Source organism: Musca autumnalis, unplaced genomic scaffold (genome assembly GCF_047663935.1).
Source record: "Musca autumnalis isolate F117 unplaced genomic scaffold, ASM4766393v1 scaffold_5, whole genome shotgun sequence".
Lineage (NCBI taxonomy): Eukaryota > Metazoa > Arthropoda > Insecta > Diptera > Muscidae > Musca > Musca autumnalis.
The window spans coordinates 171,514,109-171,538,920 of NW_027412088.1; the positions used below are offsets into that span (position 1 = coordinate 171,514,109).

At 33.2% G+C, this 24,812-nt stretch overlaps 1 protein-coding gene across 2 annotated transcripts; it reads left to right on the forward strand.

Moving 5' to 3' along the window:
- The first annotated feature begins 917 nt into the window (after positions 1–917).
- Positions 918–19,444, forward strand: alpha-Catr (alpha-catenin related). 2 transcript variants are annotated; one of them, XR_012413410.1, is made up of 9 exons: positions 942–1,143; positions 7,029–7,201; positions 7,281–7,461; positions 7,528–9,131; positions 10,671–10,988; positions 11,224–11,430; positions 12,002–12,183; positions 18,086–18,149; positions 18,219–19,444. XR_012413410.1 is itself a non-coding variant. In XM_073992102.1 (8 exons), exons 2-8 carry the CDS (start codon positions 7,175–7,177, stop codon positions 18,272–18,274), a joined length of 2,457 nt encoding a protein of 818 aa, XP_073848203.1. In that variant the 5' UTR covers positions 918–1,143; positions 7,029–7,174; the 3' UTR covers positions 18,275–19,444. The 2 variants fall into 2 exon arrangements, 1 of the variants encoding a protein (XP_073848203.1); XM_073992102.1 differs by lacking the exon at positions 12,002–12,183 and having other exon boundaries at positions 918–1,143.
- The last annotated feature ends 5,368 nt before the right edge of the window (positions 19,445–24,812 follow it).

The window sequence follows — 24,812 nt, forward strand, 5'->3', positions numbered from 1 at the left end:
CATGACGTAAGAACGGGCCTTGGTTGATTAAAATCAACTTTGTATATCGAAGCAAATTTAATTTTTTCGCCTTTTTTACAAATTTTGACATTTTAAATAATTTTTGTTGTAGCATTTCACCGCTGCATCTACCTTGTTTCTTGTGCCAGCTTGCAACATTTTGTATTTTCTAGCAACATATTGCAAAAAGCAGAGTTGTATACGAGGTTTTATGCCGGATTTAAAACAAATCAACTCAATACGAGGATTTATTTTTGTATGGGAAATCTGGTAGATTTTGGACGGATTTAGCACATTATCAGGTTTTATTTGCTAAATCCAGCCAAAATCTACCAGATTTCCCATACAAAAATAAATCTTCGTATTACATATAAGTTGTACGCTTTCTGAAATAAGGGAACGCTTTTCGAGTAAAAAGTGTTAAATTTGAAGATCGTTCTAGCTCTGTTCCTTTACGTGCAAGAATCTTCTAGTTTTACCACTTTTTACTCGAAAAGCGTTCCTTTACTTTAGACACCATACAATTCATATGGGAGCAGTTTACAACTTTTACTACTTTTGCCTGTTTAACTGTTTTCAAAATTAAAGGAACAGACCATATATTTCTAAATTCTATAGTTTACAAATTTTGTAGCATATTTTTAGGCATTCAAATATGAACGATTTAAGTTTATTATATCATGTTTACACACTTATAATTAATTCATTTCTTAATTGAAGGTTATGTTAGCAATATTAGGTTTACACTGACATTTTTCTTTGTTGAAAATTATAACAAATTCAGATACAATTAATTTTTTTAAATATTTTTAAAATTCAAATTGAATTGTATAACAAACCACACTCCATAACAGCCGACTATCATCCAGTTATCGATAACTAAGCTGGCGTTTACATTGCGCATGACCAGTTAATCTATAAACACTTACCTGGGGAGCATCTATTCTACTACATAAGTTGTGAAAAATTCCTTCAAATTGTTTATACGCTTTACCCCGAACGACGACGACGATAAGAAAGGAAAGGAAAAGTGAAAATAAAATTTTTATTTGCAAAACTCGCTCGCTTGATTTGTTTGTTGTGTGGTGCTGTGTTTGTGAAAACGAAACGAAAAAACGTAATTACTGGCCTATTGGGAGTCAGGTATTAACAAATTAAACATAAAAATGATTTAAAAATCCAACAAAAGCAAAAAAATGATTACTGCAAATTTCCCTAGTTTTAATTTTCTCTAAAAACGAAAAAAAAGTGAACAATACAAACAACGATTTTCCCCATGAAGCAGCAGTTAACTAACAAGTATAGGTGGCTGGTAGGCAGACTGCATACACTTGTAGACACTTTTCTATTGTTTTTTTTCTCATACGCTCTGTGTGGATTTGTTGTGTGGTGTGTGTTGCAAAGACTTACTGGTGCCTTATCTGCCAGCGAGCAATTAAATTGAAATTGACAAACTGTGTTTTGTGGTAGGGTTTGTAGTGGTTGGTTGTGTACTCCTCTCTAACAACAGTTAAGGTAAAAAACCCCACTGTGAAACTGAAGAACATCAGCTGCAGTCAGTCAGCCAGCAGTCCAATAAAAGGGGATGTTGTTTAGGGGCAAAAGGGCGCGGGCAAGTGTCACAGAAACGTAACAAAAACGAAAGTAAAGGTAGAGGTGAAGTGTGCCAAAGTGTGATTTGTGTGCTCCTGATGATGGTGGTGGTGGTGGTGGCGATGGTGACACCTTGCTTTGTCTATATTACAATCATAATAAATCCATCAATTCAAGAGCAAGCATTGGAATTTTTAATGTGATATTACATTTTGCCAATAGTGCTACATATAAGTATACCCGTACCCGTTGTTGAACTTTGTTGTTGGCCTTTTTTGTTGTGCTCAAGATTGTTCTTGTTTAAAGTGTTTTCTTGTCTTCTGGTTGCTGCTGCTTGTCTGCCTGCAATCCTTAAAACAATAGATGTTTATGTTCCTTCTTCTTTTGTTTCTTTCGTTAGGGGGTTTTATTTTTTCCAAAGAAAAAGAAAATTACTTTGTTACTGGTGCTGGTCAGGGTGGTAAGCTTCTTCTTTTCCAATAATTTATACATTAATAAGTGCCAAGAATAAACAAGACACAAGTGTACAACAACTAACCTTGTATATAGTTCAATGTTGTTTGTCATAAAAATATTGTTAGTTAGCCTATGAAATATTTATTATTTGCGTATTTATTATTAGTAGTTGACCTCTTGTGATGGGTTATGAAAACATCAGCAACAACAACAACAACTGAAAGTCGCTATTAGAAAGAAAATGTACAATTCAGTTTGAATGTGGGGTAATTGTTTTAAAGAAAATGTAAGATTGGCATATCAATTGCATGCTTTTGGGAGCAGGGGGAACGCTTTTTGGAGTATAAGTCATAAAACCTGAAGATTCTTGCACTTAAAGGAAAAGGACTAACTAAAACTGTTTAACAGTCTGTTGGTGTCCATTTTAAGGATTGATTAAGTGATTTGGAACGCCTTTTTGGAAATCTTTAATTTATAGAAAAAGAACTATTCAGTGTAAAAATAAATGTCGCATAATACACTGTGCAACATTTTTAAGGTAATCTTGTGCAAACAATCCGAACTGAGAATTTTTTGAAAGTACAGACCGAAACGACAAGAAACCCTAGTTGGGTTTTGTTGTGTCAGATCCAGCTCGGCCCATCTATACATGGTTAAATATTGAGTTTTTAAAGAAATTCGCGGCTATATCTCTGAAACCAATGCGAATCTTCTTCTGACCTGTGAAGAAAATTTGTAGGTAAGGACAAGAATAAAATATTTGGAGAAATAATGAACTCGAAGAACTACATTTATTGTCTCAAATTTCAAAATATATGCAAAAATGCCACAATTTTTATACATTTCGCACTGTATCTCCAAAACCGTTAATTTTTTCTGAAATTTTTCTTTTGGAAAAATATACCCTGGAATGTAATACACAACCCTTGTTGTAAATGCCTCATTGTTGTAAAATGCCTCTATCCCGTTGTTTTCAGTAAATTTTTCAACGACGATTTAATAAAAATGTCAATAATGTAGTGAAATCCGAAATGCGAGAATAAACTGTTGGTGTGCATTTTAGAGTTTCAGAATGTTCTAAAGAATTGTTGAGGACTTAATTTGGAAGATTTTTGCAAAAGGTTACTTGGTTCAACTCCCAATAGTTTAGCCGACACTGACCAGAATTTCAGCAATTATGTAAAATTTTCTATATTTTATAGATTTTGATGCCCTAGATGGAGTTTTTCTTATGTGGTTTCTTCAAAAGATAAGTTCTTCTAGTTTAGGGCTATAATATTCTAAAGACAGCAAGACCAAATTCCTATTCGTTTCTGAGATAAAGGCCTGATAAATGCAAAAAAGTGTAGATTTAGCCCGGACAAAACCCTACTAGGGTTTTTATAGTCTAAATATGTACTTTCAAAAAATGCATACTAGAAGTTGTTTGCATTTTCAGTGTTGCATAGTGATATATGACAAATTGTTCGTTCCTTGTAAAAGTGGCGATAGTAGTAAATACTGTGAACTGATCTCATAACTATTGTAAGTTTTTGGAAGTAGTGGAACGCTTTTTTCTATAAGGTGTTTTATACTGAAACTTTCCTTTGTTTTATCGGAAGCCTCCTTTATAGTCACAGTGTAAACATAGCATAATTGTTATAAAAATAAAAAACCTTATTTACACTGAATCCCTAAACACAACATAGTGTAAACCATGGCAAAATTACCAGGTAGATGCATCAGCCAACAACTACAACAAAAACCAGTTCTGGGACTCAATTCTGTTTCTATGAAAATGTGAAGTGAAAACTTTTATAAAGGAGAAAACTGTCAAATGAAAAAAATTATAAAGGAAATATTTTTCATTTCAAATTTTCATAGAACAAGAATCCAGACCCAGTACTGTTAAATGTTAAAAATGATTTCCAAAAATAAAGCGATTCACACAATTTTTTCAACAAAATTTTGTTAGGCAGTTATTAATAAACACATTATTACAAAAATCCATCAAAAATTCTCAATTTTTCTTTTAAATTGTTGTTTTTTAATTTTGTGTGTTTCAATTACAACAACTTTTTTGACAGCTCACAGTACATCAGCTGGGCTGATGCGGGTACCTGTATGATTGTGCCATGGTGTAAACATAGCATAGTTCTTATAAAAATAAAAAAACTTATTTACACCGAAGCCCTAAACACATCCAACTTTTGAGTAAAGTTGGGCGTCATTTCTGATAAAACAATAAAGAAAAATTCAATCTATGTTGCTCTTGCACTTTTATTATTCTATCAGAAATGACGTCCAACTTTGCTGAAACATTGCTGTGTTTAGGGCTTAACGCCTAAAATAAGAGACATCATTATTTGACATATATTTACAGTGATCGACAACTTAAATGTTGTGTTTTATCAAGACCCTTTGGTGTAAATTCAACTTCCCAGCGAAAAGTTTGCCTCCAAAGAGGCAGTTAAATGATATGTACAAGTGATTTGGAAGTGCATCAAATTATGCATTTTCACTCATGATTTTTACAAGGGAGTGACCCCGGAAAGAGGCACTCCATTGCACCGCATTTTAACTGAACCTTTGGCATTGCATTTTAACTGACCCTTTGGCATTGCATTTTAACAGACCCTTTGGGGTAGAATAGGAGGCAGTCCAGAGCACGGGTTTTGAATAACAAAATAAAATGCATTTATTATTTGTGTAAAACAAAAATATTAATAACTTTATTAAATTAACACAAATTATGAATATTCTCTATTGAATTCAATCGCAAACATGTGTGTTTCCTCCGCTCTTCATTTAATCCAAGCTTAAGTGCTTTTGCTTCATCTGCTAAATGGGTTTGATATTGTCTTCCCATCACCAATTAAGATTTCGACAAGTACTCCAACAGCACTCCATTGGGAAATTTTCTTCTCGTGAGTTACCGGAAAATTTTTCACAAATTAAATATTATTTAGTTTGTATTAACAAATGTTTGGAAATGTTAACACGATTATCTCTTTTTGGAAATGTATTCCGCTGCCTGTAGAGATGTACAAACTGATTTATGGACATTAATGGATCTCTAAAAACTGCTAATAAAATGTAGTGAACGGAGTGCCTTTTTCACGACTCCGTTTGCACTGTATCCGGATGCTGTTAAATTGTGAGGAATTGGAGTGCCTTTTTCACGACTCCGTTGAACTGCTTCCGGATGTTGTTAAAATGTGACAAATGAATGTGATTCTTTGGATTGCATCCAAATGCGGTCAAAATGTGAAGAATGGAGTGCCCTTTTCACGACTCCGTTTGAACTGCATAAAAACATGCCGTGAAAGAACTAGTCTACATTGCACTACTTCCAATTTATTTTGCTGGGTTAATATACAACGGGTTAACCCACTTTATGAGGATTTATTTGGCGTTTGCGCTATAGAATTGACATTTGAAACCAAAATGCACTGGCTAATCCGGTTAAGTGTAACCGGGGTATTAAGGTGGCTAACCGGAATAACCCAGTGGATTTGGGTTTCAAATGTCAATTCCATAGCGCAAACGTCAAATAAATCCTCATGAAGTGGGTTAACCCGGCAGAACAGAATCAATCGTCCCTTGCTTGCTTCCCCAAACGTCAAATTATAAAGGAATGTCAGAGCCTCTTTGAAAATCCGACTGCGTTATACGTCAAATCACAAATCTATTGTTTAATACTGAAAATGTTAGCACATTATGCTACTAATGCTAACTAAAGAGCAAATAAAAAATTATTTTATCGCAGTTTGCCCATCTAAAATAAATAAACGAATTGTTTTATCGTTTAGATATCGTAAATATTAGTCTTGGGTGATTAAAATAAACTTTGTACGTCAAAACAATTTTAATTTTTCCGCCTTGTTTACAAATTTGTACATTTTAAATTATTTTTAGTGTAGCAATTCACCGATGCATCTACCTTGTTTCTTGTGCCAGCTTGCAACTTTTTGTATTTTCTAGCAACATGTTGCAAAAAACAGAGTTGTATACGAGGATTTATGCCAGATTTAAAACAAATCCACTCAATACGAGGATTTATTTTTGTATGGGAAATCTGGTAGATTTTGGATGGATTTAGCAAATAAAACCTGATAATGTGCTAAATCCGGCTAATGAAGTCATATCTAAATGGGCTATTAGTGCTATTTTGTAATATTTGAAATATTAAAGCCCTAATGCTTGGTTTACATTTACGAAATCCACTTGATTTCATCTGTCAATTCCTTTGAGTATACGTCAAATGAAAACTCATCTGAAATCCATTGGATTTCATTTGACGTTTAAGCAATGGAATTGACAATTGAAATCGAGTGGATTTCGTAAATGTAAACTTACTATAATAAACATGTGTTTCTTTGATTTCAAAAACAAAAGTTTGAAACAACTTCTACTTTTTTAATGCATTTTTAGCGACTCCAAACATTTTGCAAGAATTCTACTTTCTGCGGGAAATTATCCATTTAGTGGAATGATATGGATACTTTCAAATTGAAAATGTAACGATTTTTCATTCATGTTTTTTCAAAATATTCAATCAAATGTGAAAACATATTAGAGTTTTATAAATTCCAATAATTTATAGACATTTCCTAGTTTTGTTGAAATCAAGTGGATTTCGTAATGTAAACCAAGCATTACGCTGCCATATTATTTCCACATGTCAAATTTGGAGCACGCGTTTTATTAAAAACCGTTTGATGTAAATAGCTCTGTTCCTTTACGTTCAAGGATCTTCAAGTTTTACCACTTTTTACTCGAAAAACGTTCCTTTACTTCAGACACCATACAATTTATATGGGACCAGTTTACAACTTTTACTACTTTTGCCGGTTTTACCATTTTCAAAAGTAAAGGAACATACCAAATGCGATATTAGATGTCAGTGTAAATTGTGGTTTTTACGTTTACATTGTACTGGATAAATCCAGTAGATTCAAATTCCATTTCATAAAGTACATTTTCCCTTTAAATTTCAGACAATTTCATTACACAGCACAAGGTTTGTTTACATGCCAAGTGTAGTATAACCCCCGAGTTAAGGTAAAAGCATGGAGAGCATGCTCTAAAAGGAAGAACAACAGAATAACTCAAAAACGGACAACAATCATAAAAGGAAAACATTATGATTTCTGCAAATAATTTAGAGCCGGTAAGTACTATGTACATCTTCATTGAGATACATAAATTGATACATAACCTCAAAAATTGTCTCCCTTAAAAATTCACAGTTAGCAGCTCCAAGACATTTGGAAATGAGTGGTGAACAGAAATTAATGGCTTACAAGCGTGTTGGGCAGGCGGTGAATATGTCTGTTGATCGTCTGGTTACAATTGGTGAAATAATTGCTGAGGGATTTCAAGACATCAAGGGTGATATGTTTGAGTGCTGTAAAGATGCTCGTGATACGGGTAAGTATGATGATCCTATAGAAATAAGAGATCATATAAATTTCTTCTCACTCTCCTTATTGACAGGGAAATCAATTGAACAACTTTGTATATCTGGTGATTTAATACACGATAGTGCTGGTGTACCCAAACCCTATGTGGATCATACTGCAATTGTTTTGGCTTCAAGATCGCTATTAACATCCATAACACGTGTCCTCTTACTGGTGGATATCATTGTGGTAAAGCAATTATTTAGCTTCAAATACAAGGATAGCAAATGTCCCCAGAATCTGGAATGTGTTATGAATTTCACGAAGTTTGTCCAAGCATTTTCCGCCTTTGGTACGGAGATGGTGGAAATGACTTATCTAACGGGTAGCAATGCCAATTGTGCCAAAGAAGAACGTAGACGTTCAGAAATACTATCAGCTCGCCAGGTCCTCGAGCATTCAGTCAAGGTTCTAATAACCTCCTCTAAAGTGTGTATGGTCCATTATAATTGTGTCATTGCGCGCGAGAATCGCAATACAGTTTTCTGTCAAATACGCCGTGGCATGGATCACATCCACTTCATTATCAAGGACACCATTATCGAATCCGAATGGCATTCTACGAAACAACAACAGTATTCCTATTACAACAACGATGATCGTGCCACTATACATGCCACCATACAACACTTTACCTATTTAATGCAGTGTTGCCGCTATAAAACGAACAAACATGGAGGCGGTGGGGGTTGTGTTGGGGGTAGTGATCCCTATCTCAACTCGAAATTCAATCACAACTCCTCCTATCGCAAAAAGGCATTGGAACGACGATGGGTATCATCAGCATCACATGACAATAAAACCAAAACGAAGCTATACGATGCCACAGGACTGCCCGAGGGAGAGCGGTTGCTAAACGAATGTTACGGCTTGGATGAGTACTCCGCTCCCTCCTCGACATCGGGTAGTCCCAAATACAAGACGACAATCAATCAATCCTGTGTTTGTGAAGATCTCATTGAAAAACTTCTGATCTCATTCGATAGAATTTTGGAAAATATCCATGATTTTACCGACTCACCCTATACCAGTCATGAAATGCGTGAAAATATTTTAATCTACTGTGACCACTGTACCCGTGAACTTAATAAATATCTAAGGATTGTGGTGAAGCAAGGTGACCAGCCCTATGCCAAAGATCCGTATCAGGATGAGTATATAGATACCGTGCTATCGGCCGTAAAGACTCTGTCGGAGCAATTGGTCACCTCGGCTGCGGAACAATCACGTGATATGTTTCATGCTTTGAAAATGTCCACGGAATTGGTGAATTCGCTTAATGCCATAATATCACAACAAAATCTACCACAATTTACGCAAAAAGTAAATGAGTTCCATGAGCATTGTGATCACATCTTGGATGTGTGTAAGCTGCTCAGGCACATAGCCGTGGCGGATGCTCTTAAAGAGCAGGCCAGTCATGTTTCAATAAATCTGCGAATATATGGACCTCAAGTTATTCTAGCTGCCAAAATCTTAACCAAGTTTCCTCTGAGCAATGTGGCTAGTGAGAATTTTGACGCCTTTGTGGAAATGTGGACTTGGTTGGTATCCGAAGTGAATATTGTGGCCAAAAAGATATTGGAATCGATGGCCGTGATAAGTGAACAAGATTTAAAGTACCTGACATTTGGAAGTGTAAGTGCAGACACAATGAGACATTAATATCTGACACATGGTCCATTAAACAAGGTTCTTCAGCAAATAAATTTAAATGTCAATTATTTGTACCTATTTGTTTGCTTATTGCAATGTGATTCAATAACTGTAGTGAATTTTGACAGTTAAGGGTTCTGCACATATGGTCCGTTGAGTGCCGCGTTGCAACAACCACATGAAAACTTCAAGAACAAACTTGGGTTCACTTACACATTTTTCATGTGGTTTTTAACGCATGACGCGACTCACAACGGACCGTATGTATTTGGCCCCTGCAATTGCTGGGCGACCTTGTTTATTGGGCCATGGTGAAACAGTTTACCAAGAAAGTGTTTTGACAAAATTATGAGGAATAATTGTACGTTTACAAATGTCAAATTTATTGCGTATACGTCAAATAAATCTTCATTACAAATCCAGTGAATTTTATTTGACGTATATACAATGGATTTGATTGCGATTGCGTGAATGTAAATGTACTATAAAAGCCTCATCTTTCTCTAAAGCCACACGTTGAAACTTGCATACCAAGCATTCACAGCTTTTGGGAGAGAGCGGAGGTGAAGCAGCTCCTGTGCAACATGTGGCTTTAGAGTTTTCGAATTAACACTTGTGTCTAAAAGGCGGCTTTTACATCTAACAACATCTAACGTATTTTATAAAACATGCGTCATTTAAGTTGTCACTTCCATAGACAGATATGTCATATAATTTACGTAAATTCCCAAAACACCTGTTTTAAATGCAAGTGTAAAATGTCTTTAAGCCAAATACATCATTTATTTCACAGTTTTTCTATGGAATTGACCTCTTAATAGAAGCATTTTATAAACCTATTAGATGTAAATGTGGCTTTAGCTGAAAGTTAGAAAGTTTACCTAAATCGATGGTCACACTAGAGTGGTTTCAAGAAACAAATGTCGTGAAATTATGCGTTCTTAGATCGAGTTTCACACTAGAATAATATGATAAAATTACTGTAGTGGGGAACTCGATCTAAAAGTACGTTCAGATTTACTAAATCTACTCGATTTCAAATATCAATTCCCATACGTATACGTCAAATAAACGTGACGTATACGTATGGGAATTGACATTTCAAATCGAGTGGATTTCGTAAATGTAAACCTACTATAAGAACGTCTGATTTCATGACATGTGTTTCACGAAAATACTCTAATGTGACCTTTGATTGATAGTTCGTTTACATTTATGAAATCCACTCGATTTCAACTGTCAATTCCATTGCTTAAATGTTAATGGATTTCAGACGAGTTTTCATTTGAAGTATACTCAAAGGAATTGACATTGATTAGCATTTACACCAAACCAAATAAAAATCCGTAATTCAATTTGTCAAATCCACTGAATATTGTCAAATAAAACTTATTTAAGCCGCCATTTTAAACATGGTTTCTCGTACCTTCGCCTTAATAATTGCTTTCGTCAAAATACTTTCTGGATAAACTGCATTCTTAAGCTATATTTTATATATCTTTCCCTTCACCCCCGACCTAGAGCACTGCATCTGTAGCGGATGTTACAAAACCCATAAAAAGTGTTAATTTCCCGAAAGATTTGCCCGAACCCAGTAAAGAACTAGATCTGGAAGCAGATGCCGTGAAACGCGATTTACAACCTCGCTGGAATGAAGAGCTGTGTGACAATGATATTATAAAGCGGGCCAAAAACCTGTCGGCCATGGCATTTCTTATGTATCAATTTACCAAAGGGAATGGTTCGTTGAAAACCACCCAAGATCTTTTCACACAAGCTGAATATTTTGCTGAAGAAGCCAATCGTCTATATAAGATATTAAGACAATTTTCCTATCAGGTAAGAGTGTCAGTTAACAGAAAGTCACAGCATTGTGGTTTCGTGAAACAAATCGCGTTAATTTGGGCGTACTTAGATCGAGTTCTTTAACACAGCAATTTCATGATTATACTATAGTGTGAAAGTCGATCTAAGAATACCTACTTTAACGAAATTTATTTCACGAAACCACTCTACTATGACCTTCGACTTAATTAGATGTTTCTATTGTAATTAAACAAATTTTATGTTACAGGTCCCCGCAAGTCCACACAAAAAAGATTTACTTAATGTCCTCGATCGGGTACCCACATTTGTACAAACGTTACAATTCACGGTTAAGGATCATACTGTGGGCCCATCGGCAACATATGTTAAGGTGGATCACGTTATCAGGGAAACGAAAAACCTCATGTGTGTTATCAATAGTGTTGTGACAAAGTGCCTAGAATGTGCTACAAAGGTAAGTAAAAAAATAAATGATATTTTCAGCTATACAAACTATCACGATCTGTATTTTGACAATGTCATTTGCTTCATACTTTTGGAGAAGATTTTTGGGTGAAATTAATCTACCCAAAAATTCCTTAAAACTTCAAAAAATGCTTTGTAAAAACACTTCTAGACAAACTGTACATTCTTCTTATGAAGTATTAGAGTATGTTTACATCAACGCTCATAACTAAGATAATCACACTATCCTGATTAATTAGACATACATATATTTTCATACATTTTTACTTCGACCAAATCAAAATAATGATGATTACGAGATTATAAGAAATGCTAGTGTAAATCTAGTTTTTATATTTCGACTTAAACTTTAATTAGTTCCATAATAATGGTTTGTACACTTCATATGTGAATTCACCTTAAATTTCTTCATGTGGCTTGAACCTAAAGAGTTGCTGTAGCTTCGGTTTTCTTCGGTACACAAAATATGTCCATCAATTTGGCTGTCATACAGTAATAACTTCGTAGTTACTTATGTGATTTTCTATTGACTACAACATGTCCTGGTTCTCTTTTAACAGGAACTTATGATGCGCGTCGAAAAGGGGGTAGAAGAAGATGAAGATAGATAATTGGTGGAGTGATGTATACAAAATTACAATAAAAGTTACAAATATTTGGTTAACTTCATACGAGAACAAATAAGAACAAAATAACCAAACTGAATGTTCATGTGAACAGGGCATAACGAAACGGAGACAAGGTATGATCACACGACGCATTCAGAAAAATGTCAATTGTACTTTGGCCATTCATTCAATAGAAAGAGGGTTGTCACTAGGTATGTTTCAGAATCTGCGTGGTTATACTTTTTTGTTAAAAAATTGTTCCTAGTAGGTCATGACGAAAAGGAATTATATCCCTGTATCACATTTGGATGAGCTTTTACCTAAGATTATATAAAATCTTAATTATAAAGTGATTCGATCAAAAAAGCTCACACACAAAAATCTTCTAAAGTTTTTATAATGAGCTTTTCTGGAGTTTTGGAGTCACTTTAACCACATATATAACTCAAAATAAGCTTTAAAACCACACCATAACCATAATGGCATAAATTTTTGTTTCTCACCAAATTTATCGTCATATTATTACGTATATATCAATTTATATCATATATAAATTTATTCCAGATATCAGATCAATTGAAAGTGGTTCGTGCGTGACCATTTTCAATATTTAAATGGGATAATAGTTATTTTAGTTATAAATAGGCAAAAGGTTATTCATTCGTGCAACAGGAGATATTTTTTTGAGAAGTTTTTTTTCGTCTCATAGTATTGTTACGAATGTAACTGATAGGTTTAAGTTAGTTTAGTTTAATTTCCGTTAATTTAAAAATTTGAATTGTAACGTAAAGTTTTATTACGCAGTTACTTTATTTAAGCAACAACAACTACCATGTAGAACTCTCTTCATTATTCTGGATGTTACTTTACCTTTTATTAATGTGCGTTTGTTTTGTTTTGCAACAATCATGTAATTATTGTTAGTTTGTTACTTCCTTATTTCTTAAATTTGTTGTTGTAATTACGTCACTCGTATTTCACCCATGTATGTATGTGAATGTGGTTGTTCGCTTATTGCGAATGTGCGTCTGTGTGTTCGTTGCACAGATTCGAGATGTTGCCAGATTTCTAGATAATTCTAGACCAAGGAGATTTTGGGTATAAATATGAGATTCCGGCCAAACAGTGAGCAGTTGTGAATTTTATACCGAAGTGTAAACATCGACTAGTAAAGAAGTAAAAGTAAAGCTGTGTATTTAGCTATAACAGTCAGTTCCGAATAAGTGTAATAAAGTAAATAAAGCATTGTAGAAACGTAATCTAAAACGAACCCTGTTTTATTTGGTACAAATCGTATCGGGGAATAAAACAACGTCTACACGGAAATTAGTTAAATCTAATTCCGTAACAGTATTTTTCCACAAAAAAAATTTTTAAGAAGTTTGTGTGTGACCTTTTTTATAATTAAATGGAATGAACGTTATTTTTTAGCATAACTAGGCAAAAGTACATTCACTCTCGCTACAGGAAATCATTTTTGAGAAAAAAAAGTCAAATAGTCATAACCCTAAAGGATAAAATACATTGTACTTTGTTGCTTGCTAGAGGAATAAAGGTTAGGTACTACCTAATTCAAATGCGATTTTGCATTTCTTTATTCTTCTACACAAATTCAGGCTTGGATAAGCATGAATTTCTCATTGTGTTCTCACCTTAAGGGTAGAAACACAATGGATTTTTCTTGAGTGGCTTCATTTCGGGTAAAAGAATAAAGAATGGCCCAGAAGAATTTGAATTAGGTTGCTTTTTTATTTATTCTTTTACTGAAGCAAACAAGGTGATTGTGTTTCTACCTTTTCTATAGAAAAATTTTGTTATCGACCAACTTTTCTATAAAAAGGTTGTTATCGACCACCGTTTCTATAGAAAAGGTTGTTATCGACCAACATTTATATAGACAATTTTGTTATCGACCAACTTTTCTATAGAAAAGGTTGATATCGTCCAACTTTTCTATAAAAAAGGTTATTATCGACCAACTTTTCCATAGAAAAGTTGTTAGCGACCAACTTTTGTATAGAGAAGATTGTAATCGACCAATTTTTCTATAGAAAAGGTGATTATCCACAAACTTTTCTATAGAAAAAGTTGTTATCGACCAACATTTCTATAGAAAAAGTTGTTATCGACCAACATTTCTATAGAAAAAAATTTTATCGACCATTTTATCTAAAAAAAAGTTGTTATCTACCATTTGTTCTATAGAAAAAGTTGCTATCGACCAACTTTTCTATAAAAAATTGTTACCGACCATGCTATCCACAGAACAAGTTGTTATCGACCAACTTTTCTATAGAAAAAAATGCTATCGACCACCTTTTCTACAGAGAAGATTGTTATCGACTAACTTTTCTTTAGAAAACAGTTGTTATCGACTAACTTTTCCACAGAAAAAGTTGTTATCGACTAACTTTTCTATAGAAAACAGTTGTTATAGACTAACTTTTCCACAGAACAAGTTATCAGCCAACTTTTGTATAGAAAAAAATTTTTATCTACCAACTTTTCTATAGAAAAGGTTGTTATCGACCAACTTTTCTATAAAAAAGGTTGTTATCGACCAACTTTTCTTTAGAAAAGTTGTTAGCGACCAACTTTTCTATGAAAAAAGTTGTTATCGACCAACTTTTCTATAAAAAAGCTTGTTATCGACCAACTTTTCTATAGAAAAGTTTGTTTTCGACCAACATTTCTATAAAAAAGTTGTTATCGACCATTTTCTCTAGAGAAAAAGTTGTTATCTACCATTTGTTCTATAGAAAAAGTTGTTATCGACCAACTTTTCTATAACAAATTTTTAATTACTAATTTTTCTATAGAAAAAAATGCTATCGACCACGTTTTCTACAGAGAAGATTGTTATCGACCAACTTTTTTACAGAAAAATGTTGTTATCGACCAACTTTTCTATAAAAAAAGGTTGTTATCGACCAACTTTTCTATAAAAAAGGTTATTATCAACCCACTTTTCTATAAAAAGGTTATTATCGCCAAACTTTTTTATAAAAAGGTTGTTATCAACCAACTTTTCTATAAAAAAGGTTGTTATCGCCCAAACGTTTCTATAGAAAAGTTGTTATCGACCAACTTTTCTAAAAAAAAGATTGTTATCGACCAACTTTTCTATAGAAAAGTTGTTAGCGACCAACTTTTATAGAAAAAGTTGTTATCGACCATTTTCTCTAGAGAAAAGTTCTTATCTACCATTTGTTCTATAGAAAATGTTGCTATCGACCAACCTTTCTGCAGAAATAGTTGTTATCGACCAACTTTTCTATAAAAAAATTGTTATCGACCATGTTTTCCACAGAACAAGTTGTTATCGAACAACTTTTCTATAGAAAAAAATGCTATCGACCACCTTTTCTGCAGAGAAGATTGTTATCGACTAACTTTTCCACAGAACAAGTTGTTATCGACTAACTTTTCTATAGAAAAAGTGGCTATCGACCAACTTTTCTATAGAAAAGTTTGTTATTAGCCAACTTTTGTATAAAAAAATTGTTATCGACCAACTTTTCTATAGAAAAGTTTGTTATCAGCCAACTTGTTTTCCACATAACAAGTTGCTATCGACCACGTTTTCTACAGAGAAGATTGTTTTCGACCAACTTTTTTACAGAAAAATGTTGTTATCGACCAACTTTTCTATAAAAAAAGGTTGTTATCGACCAACTTTTCTATAAAAAAGGTTATTATCGACCCACTTTTCTATAAAAAGGTTATTATCAACCAACTTTTTTATAAAAAGGTTGTTATCAACCAACTTTTCTATAAAAAAGGTTGTTATCGACCACGTTTTCTACAGAGAAGATTGTTTTCGACCAAATTTTTAACAGAAAAATGTTGTTATCGACCAACTTTTCTATAGAAAAGTTGTTAGCGACCAACTTTTGTATAGAAAAGGTTGTTATCGACCAACATTTCTATAGAAAAAGTTGCTATCGACCATTTTCTCTAGAGAAAAGTTGTTATCTACCAATTGTTCTATAGAAAATGTTGCTATCGACCAACCTTTCTACAAAAAAAGTTGTTATCGACCAACTTTTCCATAAAAAAATTGTTATCGACCATGTTTTCCACAGAACAAGTTTTTCTATAGAAAAAATGCTATCGACCACCTTTTCTGCAGAGAAGATTGTTATCGACTAACTTTTCTATAGAAAACAGTTGTTATCGACTAACTTTTCCACAGAACAAGTTGTTATCGACTAAATTTTCTATAGAAAAAGTGGCTATCGACCAACTTTTCTATAGAAAAGTTTGTTATCAGCCAACTTTTGTATAAAAAAATTGTTATCGACCAACTTTTCTATAGAAAAGTTTGTTATCAGCCAACTTTTGTACAGAAAAATTTTTTATCTACCAACTTTTCTATAGAAAAAGTTGTTATCGACCAACTTTTCTATAGAAAAAGTTGTTATCGACCAACTTTTCTATAGAAAAAGTTGTTATCGACCAACTTTTCTATAGAAAAAGTTGTAATCGACCAACTTTTCTATGGAAAAAGTTGTTATCGACCAATCTTTTCTATAGAAAAGGTTTGTTATCGAGCAACTTTTCTATAGAAAAGGTTGTTGTCGACCAACTTTTCTATAAAAAAGGTTGTTATCGATAAACTTTTCTATATAAAAGTTGTTAGCGACCAACTTTTGTATAAAAAAGGTTGTTATTGGCAAACTTTTCTATAGGAAAAGTTGCGCAGGCAGTACAAAGGTACAGTGTGAATGTCGTGCTACAAAAATTTAAAAATGTTCACTTCTCTTTAATTTTTTTGCCAGAAATGAAGCGACGCATGCAAGAAAAATCCATTGATTTGGCCTTTATCACTGAAAATTGTACAATGTGAATATGGCATAACATAGGGATATACAAATCGAGATTTTTAATATGTTTACATTTACGAAATCCACTCGATTTCAACTGTCAATTCCATTGCTCAAACGTCAAATGAAATCGAATCGATTTCAGATGAAACCTGTTAACCCTGCGTTTACCCATGACAGGACATTTGATTACATGTATCGATTGATTGTAACCCAAAAAATTGCCTGTGTGACGTATGCTTGGTTTACATTTACGAAATCCACTCGATTTCAATTGTCAATTCCTTTGCGTATACGTCAAATGAAAACTCATCTGAAATCGATTCGATTTCATTTGACGTTTGAGCAATGGAATTGACAGTTGAAATCGAGTGGATTTCGTAAATGTAAACATAGTAGTAGACGTCCAGAAAACTGCAAAAACTAAAATTATGAATGAAAATCGTCGATTTCTTTATGTTTTCCTTTAACAAATTTTTTTTGTTCATGTTCTTTTGTTTTCAACACATTTCAATTACTATTTCACTTATTTTTACAAAAAATGTCAAAGATTTGTTGATCCGACTGTCTGTGAAAAATTATGGACAGCTGGGAAACAGCTGACAAATGTATGTAAATCAGAGTTGTATTTGAAGACAAATTGTCTGGTGTAAAGGCCTGGGTACATAAGCTGCCTCGCCTGCTTACCTTGCTTGCTTCTGATAAAAGAATAAAAAAAGTAAAGGGCAACCCAGTCCGAAATTTGCTCCACCTTCTTTATTCTTTTATTTTTATTATGTCAGAAATGAAGTAGGAAAGCAAGGCAACCAGGCGAGGCAGCTTATGTACCCAGACCTTAAACGCCTAGTAAAGTGTTCAATTTCATATATTGTCTGTCCAGAACCTGCAAGAAGCTACTATTTGGTCTGTTCCAGTACTGCAAGAATCTAATCATTTTTACTATTTTTCCGATAACATAAAGGAAAAAATGTTATCGTAGTAAAAAATAGCAGCTTCTTGCAGGTTCTGGAACATAGCAATTTTCTACTACGATATGTTATCGGAAAAAATAGTAAATATTAGCAGATTCTTGCAGTTCTGGAACAGACCAATAATTTAAATCGAACAAATTACGTATTTTATTACAGACAGTTTAGATGACAACATAGTATCATTGCCAATTTAATATTAATCATAAGAAATACTAAATAAATATTTTTTTCCTTTCTAGTACAATCTGGACTTTAATAGTATTACTGGGGGTCTTACATCCTCAATGCATGGTGATGACTTAGGTATGATATAACAACATACATATAGTAGTGTTTTCAAATAAAATATATATTTTTCGCTTAAAATTACAGCTGCCGGTGCCATGGATTCAAAGGGTACAAGCAATAGCAGCGACATAACTGGGTGACATTACGGTATGGCCCGCAGAGCCAAAGGAGATACAAGGAGAACGCGAGTCTCCTTTTTACTTTTTTGATTATTATTCACTGGTCAATGCTATCACGGCTTTCAGCAGCAGCAGCCACAACAACAGTATTTCAATATTTATATGGTCATTTTTCCATTTTATACGATTTTTCAAATTATACAATTTCTCTTACAATTTTATTATTTAAAAATTTTCTTAACAACAACAATAGGAAACTGGAGATTTGGTGTTCGATGTGTATGTTTATCTTCTTTGTCAAAGAAATATACTATATATTAAAGAAAAAACAATGTAATGAATGTTATTGAATTGTTGTGTAAAACATGTTTTGAACATTTTTTATTCTTTGTGGAATTTTGATCACATTATATAGAGAGACATTTTCATGTGTGTGTATAAACATTAACAAAAAACCAAAAATATCAACAGTATTCAACAACAACATCCACCCAGTAACTCTTTTAATCTCTAACTCAAATCAAGTATATAACAAATCTAACTATCCTATACACCATATATATAAAATATATACATTCATACATACATTTCTTATAATTACAAACAACATAATTTGTATTATTATTTACATTTAAAATATAAAAAAAAACAGAATATTTTGTGGAACGTAGAGCTTAACAAATATTACCTCAATGGTTGTTTATAATTGTAGTCCTGAGTACAACAAGAAAAAAATAAATAAATTATATTATAGAGTATATACATTTAATTAAGTTATAAACAAATTACCAATAGTTATTATTACAACTACATGTAAAATGTATTGCTAATGCTAATCATAAACATTAACAACAACACAAGTACGTATGTATTAAAAAATGAAAAAATATATAAGAGAGAAATAGACGGTTATATTCAAAACTCATTAAAAGCAAACAAAAAACTAAAACCCCAAACGAAAGGTGCATAGCTATAAGATTATCTACCAAAAACTAAGCCTAGCCTCTTATTTTGTTCCCCAAAACGAAGAAAAAAAAAACAAAACAATTTCATTCGCTTTTGTCATTATTTAACATCATCCCCCCACTAACTATCAACCTACGTACATAATGGTATTATTATCTCTTTTTCTCAATTAATTACTCTCAAACTTAATTCAAAACCTAAATCCCCATGAGAAAAAAGTAAAAATGTATTAAAACAATGCTATTTAAATGAAATGATAAATCCCCTGTAGTATTTTGCATGTCTTCTTAGAAAATCGAGCTAATTTTTATCCTCTTTGCATATTAACAAAACAATCTCTGTAAAAGAAACGTACATATTTATTAATTATATATACCAAAAAACCAAAATGCTTTAGTATTTTTCTTTAAAAACAAATTAAATTTATATAAAAAAAAAACAAATTATATATTTAATTAAAAATCATTTACAAAAGTAAAGTAAGATGCAAATGCTATGAAAATCTTTTACTTTTTTAATATTTTGGGCTAATATTTTGATCCCTCTTTTGCATTCATATCTAAAATGCATTTTACATTTGCACTTAAAACAGGTGTTTTGAGAGTTTACGTCATTTATTTGACAGATCTTGTATGAAATTGACAACTTAAACGATGCATGTTTTGTAAAACATGCTAAATGAAAATTGCGTTGAAGCATTTGAATCCCATCCCTACTTGAGCAAATACGTTGTTTATGTGACAGAGTTTTGAAGAAATTGACAACATAAATGATGCGTTTTTATGCGGGTTTTATTTAAACACGTCATTAATGATGTAAATGGTCACACTAGAGTGGTTTCGTATGTGAATTTAGGCGTACTTAAACGTCTGTTATGCTTGGTTTACATTGACGAAATCCACTCGATTTCATCTGTCAATTCCTTTGTGTATACGTCAAATGAAAACTCATCTGAAATCGATTGGATTTCATTTGACGTTTGAGTAATGGAATTGACAGTTGAAATCGAGTGGATTTCGTAAATGTAAACATAGTATTAGACTATGAACTTAAACTATTGGTCTGTTCCAGTACTACACATTTCTACACATTTTTACTCCGATAACCGATTTTTCCTTTATGTTATCGAAAAATATAGTAAAAATGTGTAGAAATGTGCAGTACTGGAACAGACCATATGATATAACCTGGTCACGGTCCACACTAGCGTGAATTTCATTAAAAAATTTCATGAAATTAGGCGTTCTTAAATCGAATTCCCCACTACAGCAATTTTATGATTTTACTCTACTATGGAAGGCGATCTAGAGACGCATTATTTCATGCAATTTTTTCAATGAAATCACCGGGACCGGGACCTGTCAATCCCATACAATATACGTCAAATAAAATCAAGTAGATTTACATTACTGACATTTGAAATCGAGTGGATTTATAAGTCTAAACATACTATTAGTCTCTGTTCACACTAGGGATAGGTAAGTCGACTTTCGATTAATCCACTTCTCACAGTCTAAAGTCTATAGGTCTGTACGATAACCCAAAAGTTTGTACAAATTTGCACAAACTTTTACAAAATGCTGTTCGATAACAAACTTGTAAAGCAAAAGAGAGCGAATTTGGAGACAATAGTGGGAGAATTTTGTTTTGTTTTTTTTTGCAAGGAAAATTTTTCTTGTAAGAACTTGCAAGTTTGATCAGCTGATTTAAATTCGAATGTTTTGTGGCGGACTTCTTGGCAAAAACAAAAAAACAAACGTTTGGTTATTACAATAAATAGAAATAAAAAAGGGAAAAATTATTAAATAAATTATGGAAAACGATAACGTAAATAAAATAACATCTTTGTGTTTATTTCAGCTTGAGTCCATATTTTGTTGTAATTCAATTGTTTGAATAACAACAAAATATTTTAAAGTGGATATGAAATTGATTAGTTGCGGGCGAAGGGTAGGGAATACTATAGTTTCAGTTGTCACCAAACAACTTCATCAGTTCCCATACAGCATATTTCTCATTTTATTTAATTTGCTAGATGGCTTTATTGACCTGTTTATCGATACAGAGTCGGCGAAAAAGGGAACTGATGAAGTTGTTTGGTGACAACTGAAACTATAGTATTCCCTACCCTTAGCCCGCAACCATGATGAAATTATAAGGTGGCGTAAAACGGCCAGCTGATTGGTTTCAATCTGTCAAATATTTTGTTATTGTGAATAAATTGTATGAAAACGTAAACAAACATTTTGACATATTGAAGAATTTTCGGCCAAAATAGAGTTGTTGTTAAATAGATCTTGCCCGCAACTAATCAATTTCATATCCACTTTAAAATATTTTGTTGTTATTCAAACAATTGAATTACAACAAAATATGGACTCAAGCTGAAATAAACACAAAGATGTAAAATTCTGCAGACCAACAATAAAAAACGCCAACAATAAATAAAATAACTTATTTTGTAGTTTGTGGTGACTACTTTTTTATTTTATTTATTTAATATTTTCCGCCAAATTCTTCTTCAAATCACCTGACTTCTTGCAAGTTATTGCAAATTGCTGTTCGATAACAATCTGCAAATTTTTAGCTTCGAGAGAGGTAAAATTGGTAAAGAGACGTTACTGAGAACTTGCTGAGTACTTGCAAGTACTTTTCACTTGCGAAGTTATCGTACAGACCTTTTAACTGAAAAGTTTTTTATCGAACAGCGTTTTGTAAAAGTTTGTACAAACTTTTGGGTTATCGAACCTAATTTCAAAAGAAAACTCGAAAATCAACGAATAGTGGATTATAATCGATTTTCTGCGGTTAAGGAAAAGTCGAATTTTAATGCTAAGTTTACATTTACGAAATCCACTCGATTTCAACTGCCAATTCCATAGCTCAAACGTCAAATGAAATCTCATCTGGATTTCATTTGACGTTTAACCTATGGATTTGACAGTTGAAATCGAGTGGATTTCGTAAATGTAAACCAAGCATAAGACAACTGAACCAACATTAAGTGGGGACAGTGAATACAAGATGTTACAACAAAAACCAAGGCGATTCGAGAGCAGGTCCTAAACTGAACTTTTCCGAAATGTTGTGTGGGAGGTACTCGAGGGAGTTTACCGATTGAGTCCATATTGGAACCTCATCTAAGTCTGGTAGAAATTTCATAATGAGCAAAGTATGGACCAAATCGGTTACTTTCTTCAAGAGTTATCGTACGCACAAATTTTCCGAACATTTTCGAACTTTTGTGGGGGAGGTACCCGAAGGAGTGGACCGATATAATCCATCTTTGAACTTGAACTAAGTTTGGACAAAATATTACGAAAGCCAAATTTTGGACCGAATCGCAGATCCGTTCGAGGGTTATCTTGCGCTCCAACCACTACACACGGTGTCATAGGGTTTTTTGTTACTTTCAGGCTATTTTCTCAGGAAGTATGGACTTGCCCCTAATGAAACTTACAGCGTCGTATAGAGGACAGCGAATACAACTTGCCTAAACAAAAATCAAAGCGATGCGAGACCAGGTCCTAAACTGAACTTTTCCATATTGGAACCTCATCTAGGATTGGTAGAAATTACACGATGTGCAAAGTATGGACCAAATCGGTTATTCCCTACAAGCGTTATCGTGCGCACAAGTTTTGCGACAATTTTTGAACATTTGTGGGGGAGGTATCTGAAGGAGTGGACCTATATGGCCCATCTTCGAACTTAAATCGAATCTAGACAAAATATTTCGATACCCAAAATTTGAACCAAATCGATTGATCCGTTCGAGAGTTATCGTGCGCACCAGCCTGCCAGACAGACAGACGGACGGACATTGCTAGATCTACTCAAAATTGTCTGAAACGGATATCGTACAAACATACTTGGGGTCTAAAACCATTATTTCGATGAGGCACATTTTTGGTCGTATCAAAGTGTAAATACCCTCTTTAGACTAAAGGCTGAGGGTATAAAAATCGATTGCTATCGATATTATCATTGAATTTTATATTAGGGGTTTTTAATCCGATAATATCGATACGCAAAGCTATTGCTCTCTTCCAGAACCTGCAAGAAACTACTATTTTTTACAACGATAGCATTTTTCCCATTATGTTATCGGAAAAAATAGTTAAAAATTAGTGGATTCTTGCAGTTCTGGAACAGGCCATATCTGTCAATATTGAATTTTTGAGAAATAAACGATATTATCGATAGTGCCATCGATTTTTTCTATTATTAAGAACGCCTAATACAACGCAATTTCTTTTACGAGGCGTTTGCACCAGATAAATTGTCTTCAAATACAACTCTGATTTACATGTGTTAGTAAATCAGAGTTGTATTTGTCGGCTGTCTCCCAGCTGTTCATCATTTTTTCGCAGACAGTCTGGTTAACAAATTTTTGACATTTTTGTAAAATAAGGTGTGGTAATAATTGAAATCTGTGGAAATCAAAAGAAGATGAACAAAAACATATGGCCTGTTCCCGTACTTTAAAGTAAGTAAAGTAAAAGTTGTATAAGTCGTAAACGATTTTCATATAAATTTTGTGTACGGGAACGCAAAATGTGTAAAAGTGGTAAAAATTGTAAAACCTTTTTAGTTCTGAAACAGAGCTATAATATCGGTCTGTTCCTTTACAGTTGAAAATGGTAAAACCGGCAAAAATAGTAAAAGTTGTAAACTGCTTTCATATGAATTGTATGGTGTCTGAAGTAAAGGAACGCTTTTCGAGTAAAAAGTGGTAAAACATAAAGATTCTTGCACGTAAAGGAACAGAGCTTATGTGAACGGAAAACAAAAATAAATCGATGATTTTCATTCATAATTTTATGCCAAGTTTACACTTGCGCTCCAAAATCCACTGGATTTCACGAAATCCTGAAAAACACCCCGGTGTTTACACTTATTTTTTGTTGATTTCAAACATATCACAATGATAAAGGTAGATGCATATGCGCAGCTGATCGAACATGAATTTTCAAAACAATTTATTGTAAATTGATTTAATCGTCTAAAATATATACGACAATATAGAACTTTACAACTTTATTTGGAAAATTATCGTAAAATTATCTATATATCGTATTAATTGTGTATAGTACTAACAAATGAAAAAATAAAAAATTATCCCAGCAAAATTTTATGGAAGTGGTTCCATGAGATGCCATGATTTCACTGGATCTTTTGCATTGGTTCAAATGAAGTCGTGAAAGATCCGATCTTTTCATCAGCATTTGAACCCATTCGAAGGAAGTCGTGAAAGATCCGATCGTTTCATCAGCATTTGAATCAATTCAAAGGAAGTCGTGATAGATCCGATCTTTTCCTTAGCATTTGAACCCATTCCATCGATGCAATAGAGATGAATTTTGTGTTTTTATTTTACACATGTATATATTCTTTTATTTATATAAATATGTACATTTAAAGCAATGTAAGATTTATTATGCTAGGAAGTCCGTCCCAATCATTGAGCTAAAAGTAGAGTCGGACTGCACTCTTTGGTATTAGTCGTGTTCCTTTACGTGCCTGAGGTTACCAGTTTTTACCCGCAAAGTGTTTCCTTACTTTTAAAAGCATACAATTTATATGAGAGCAG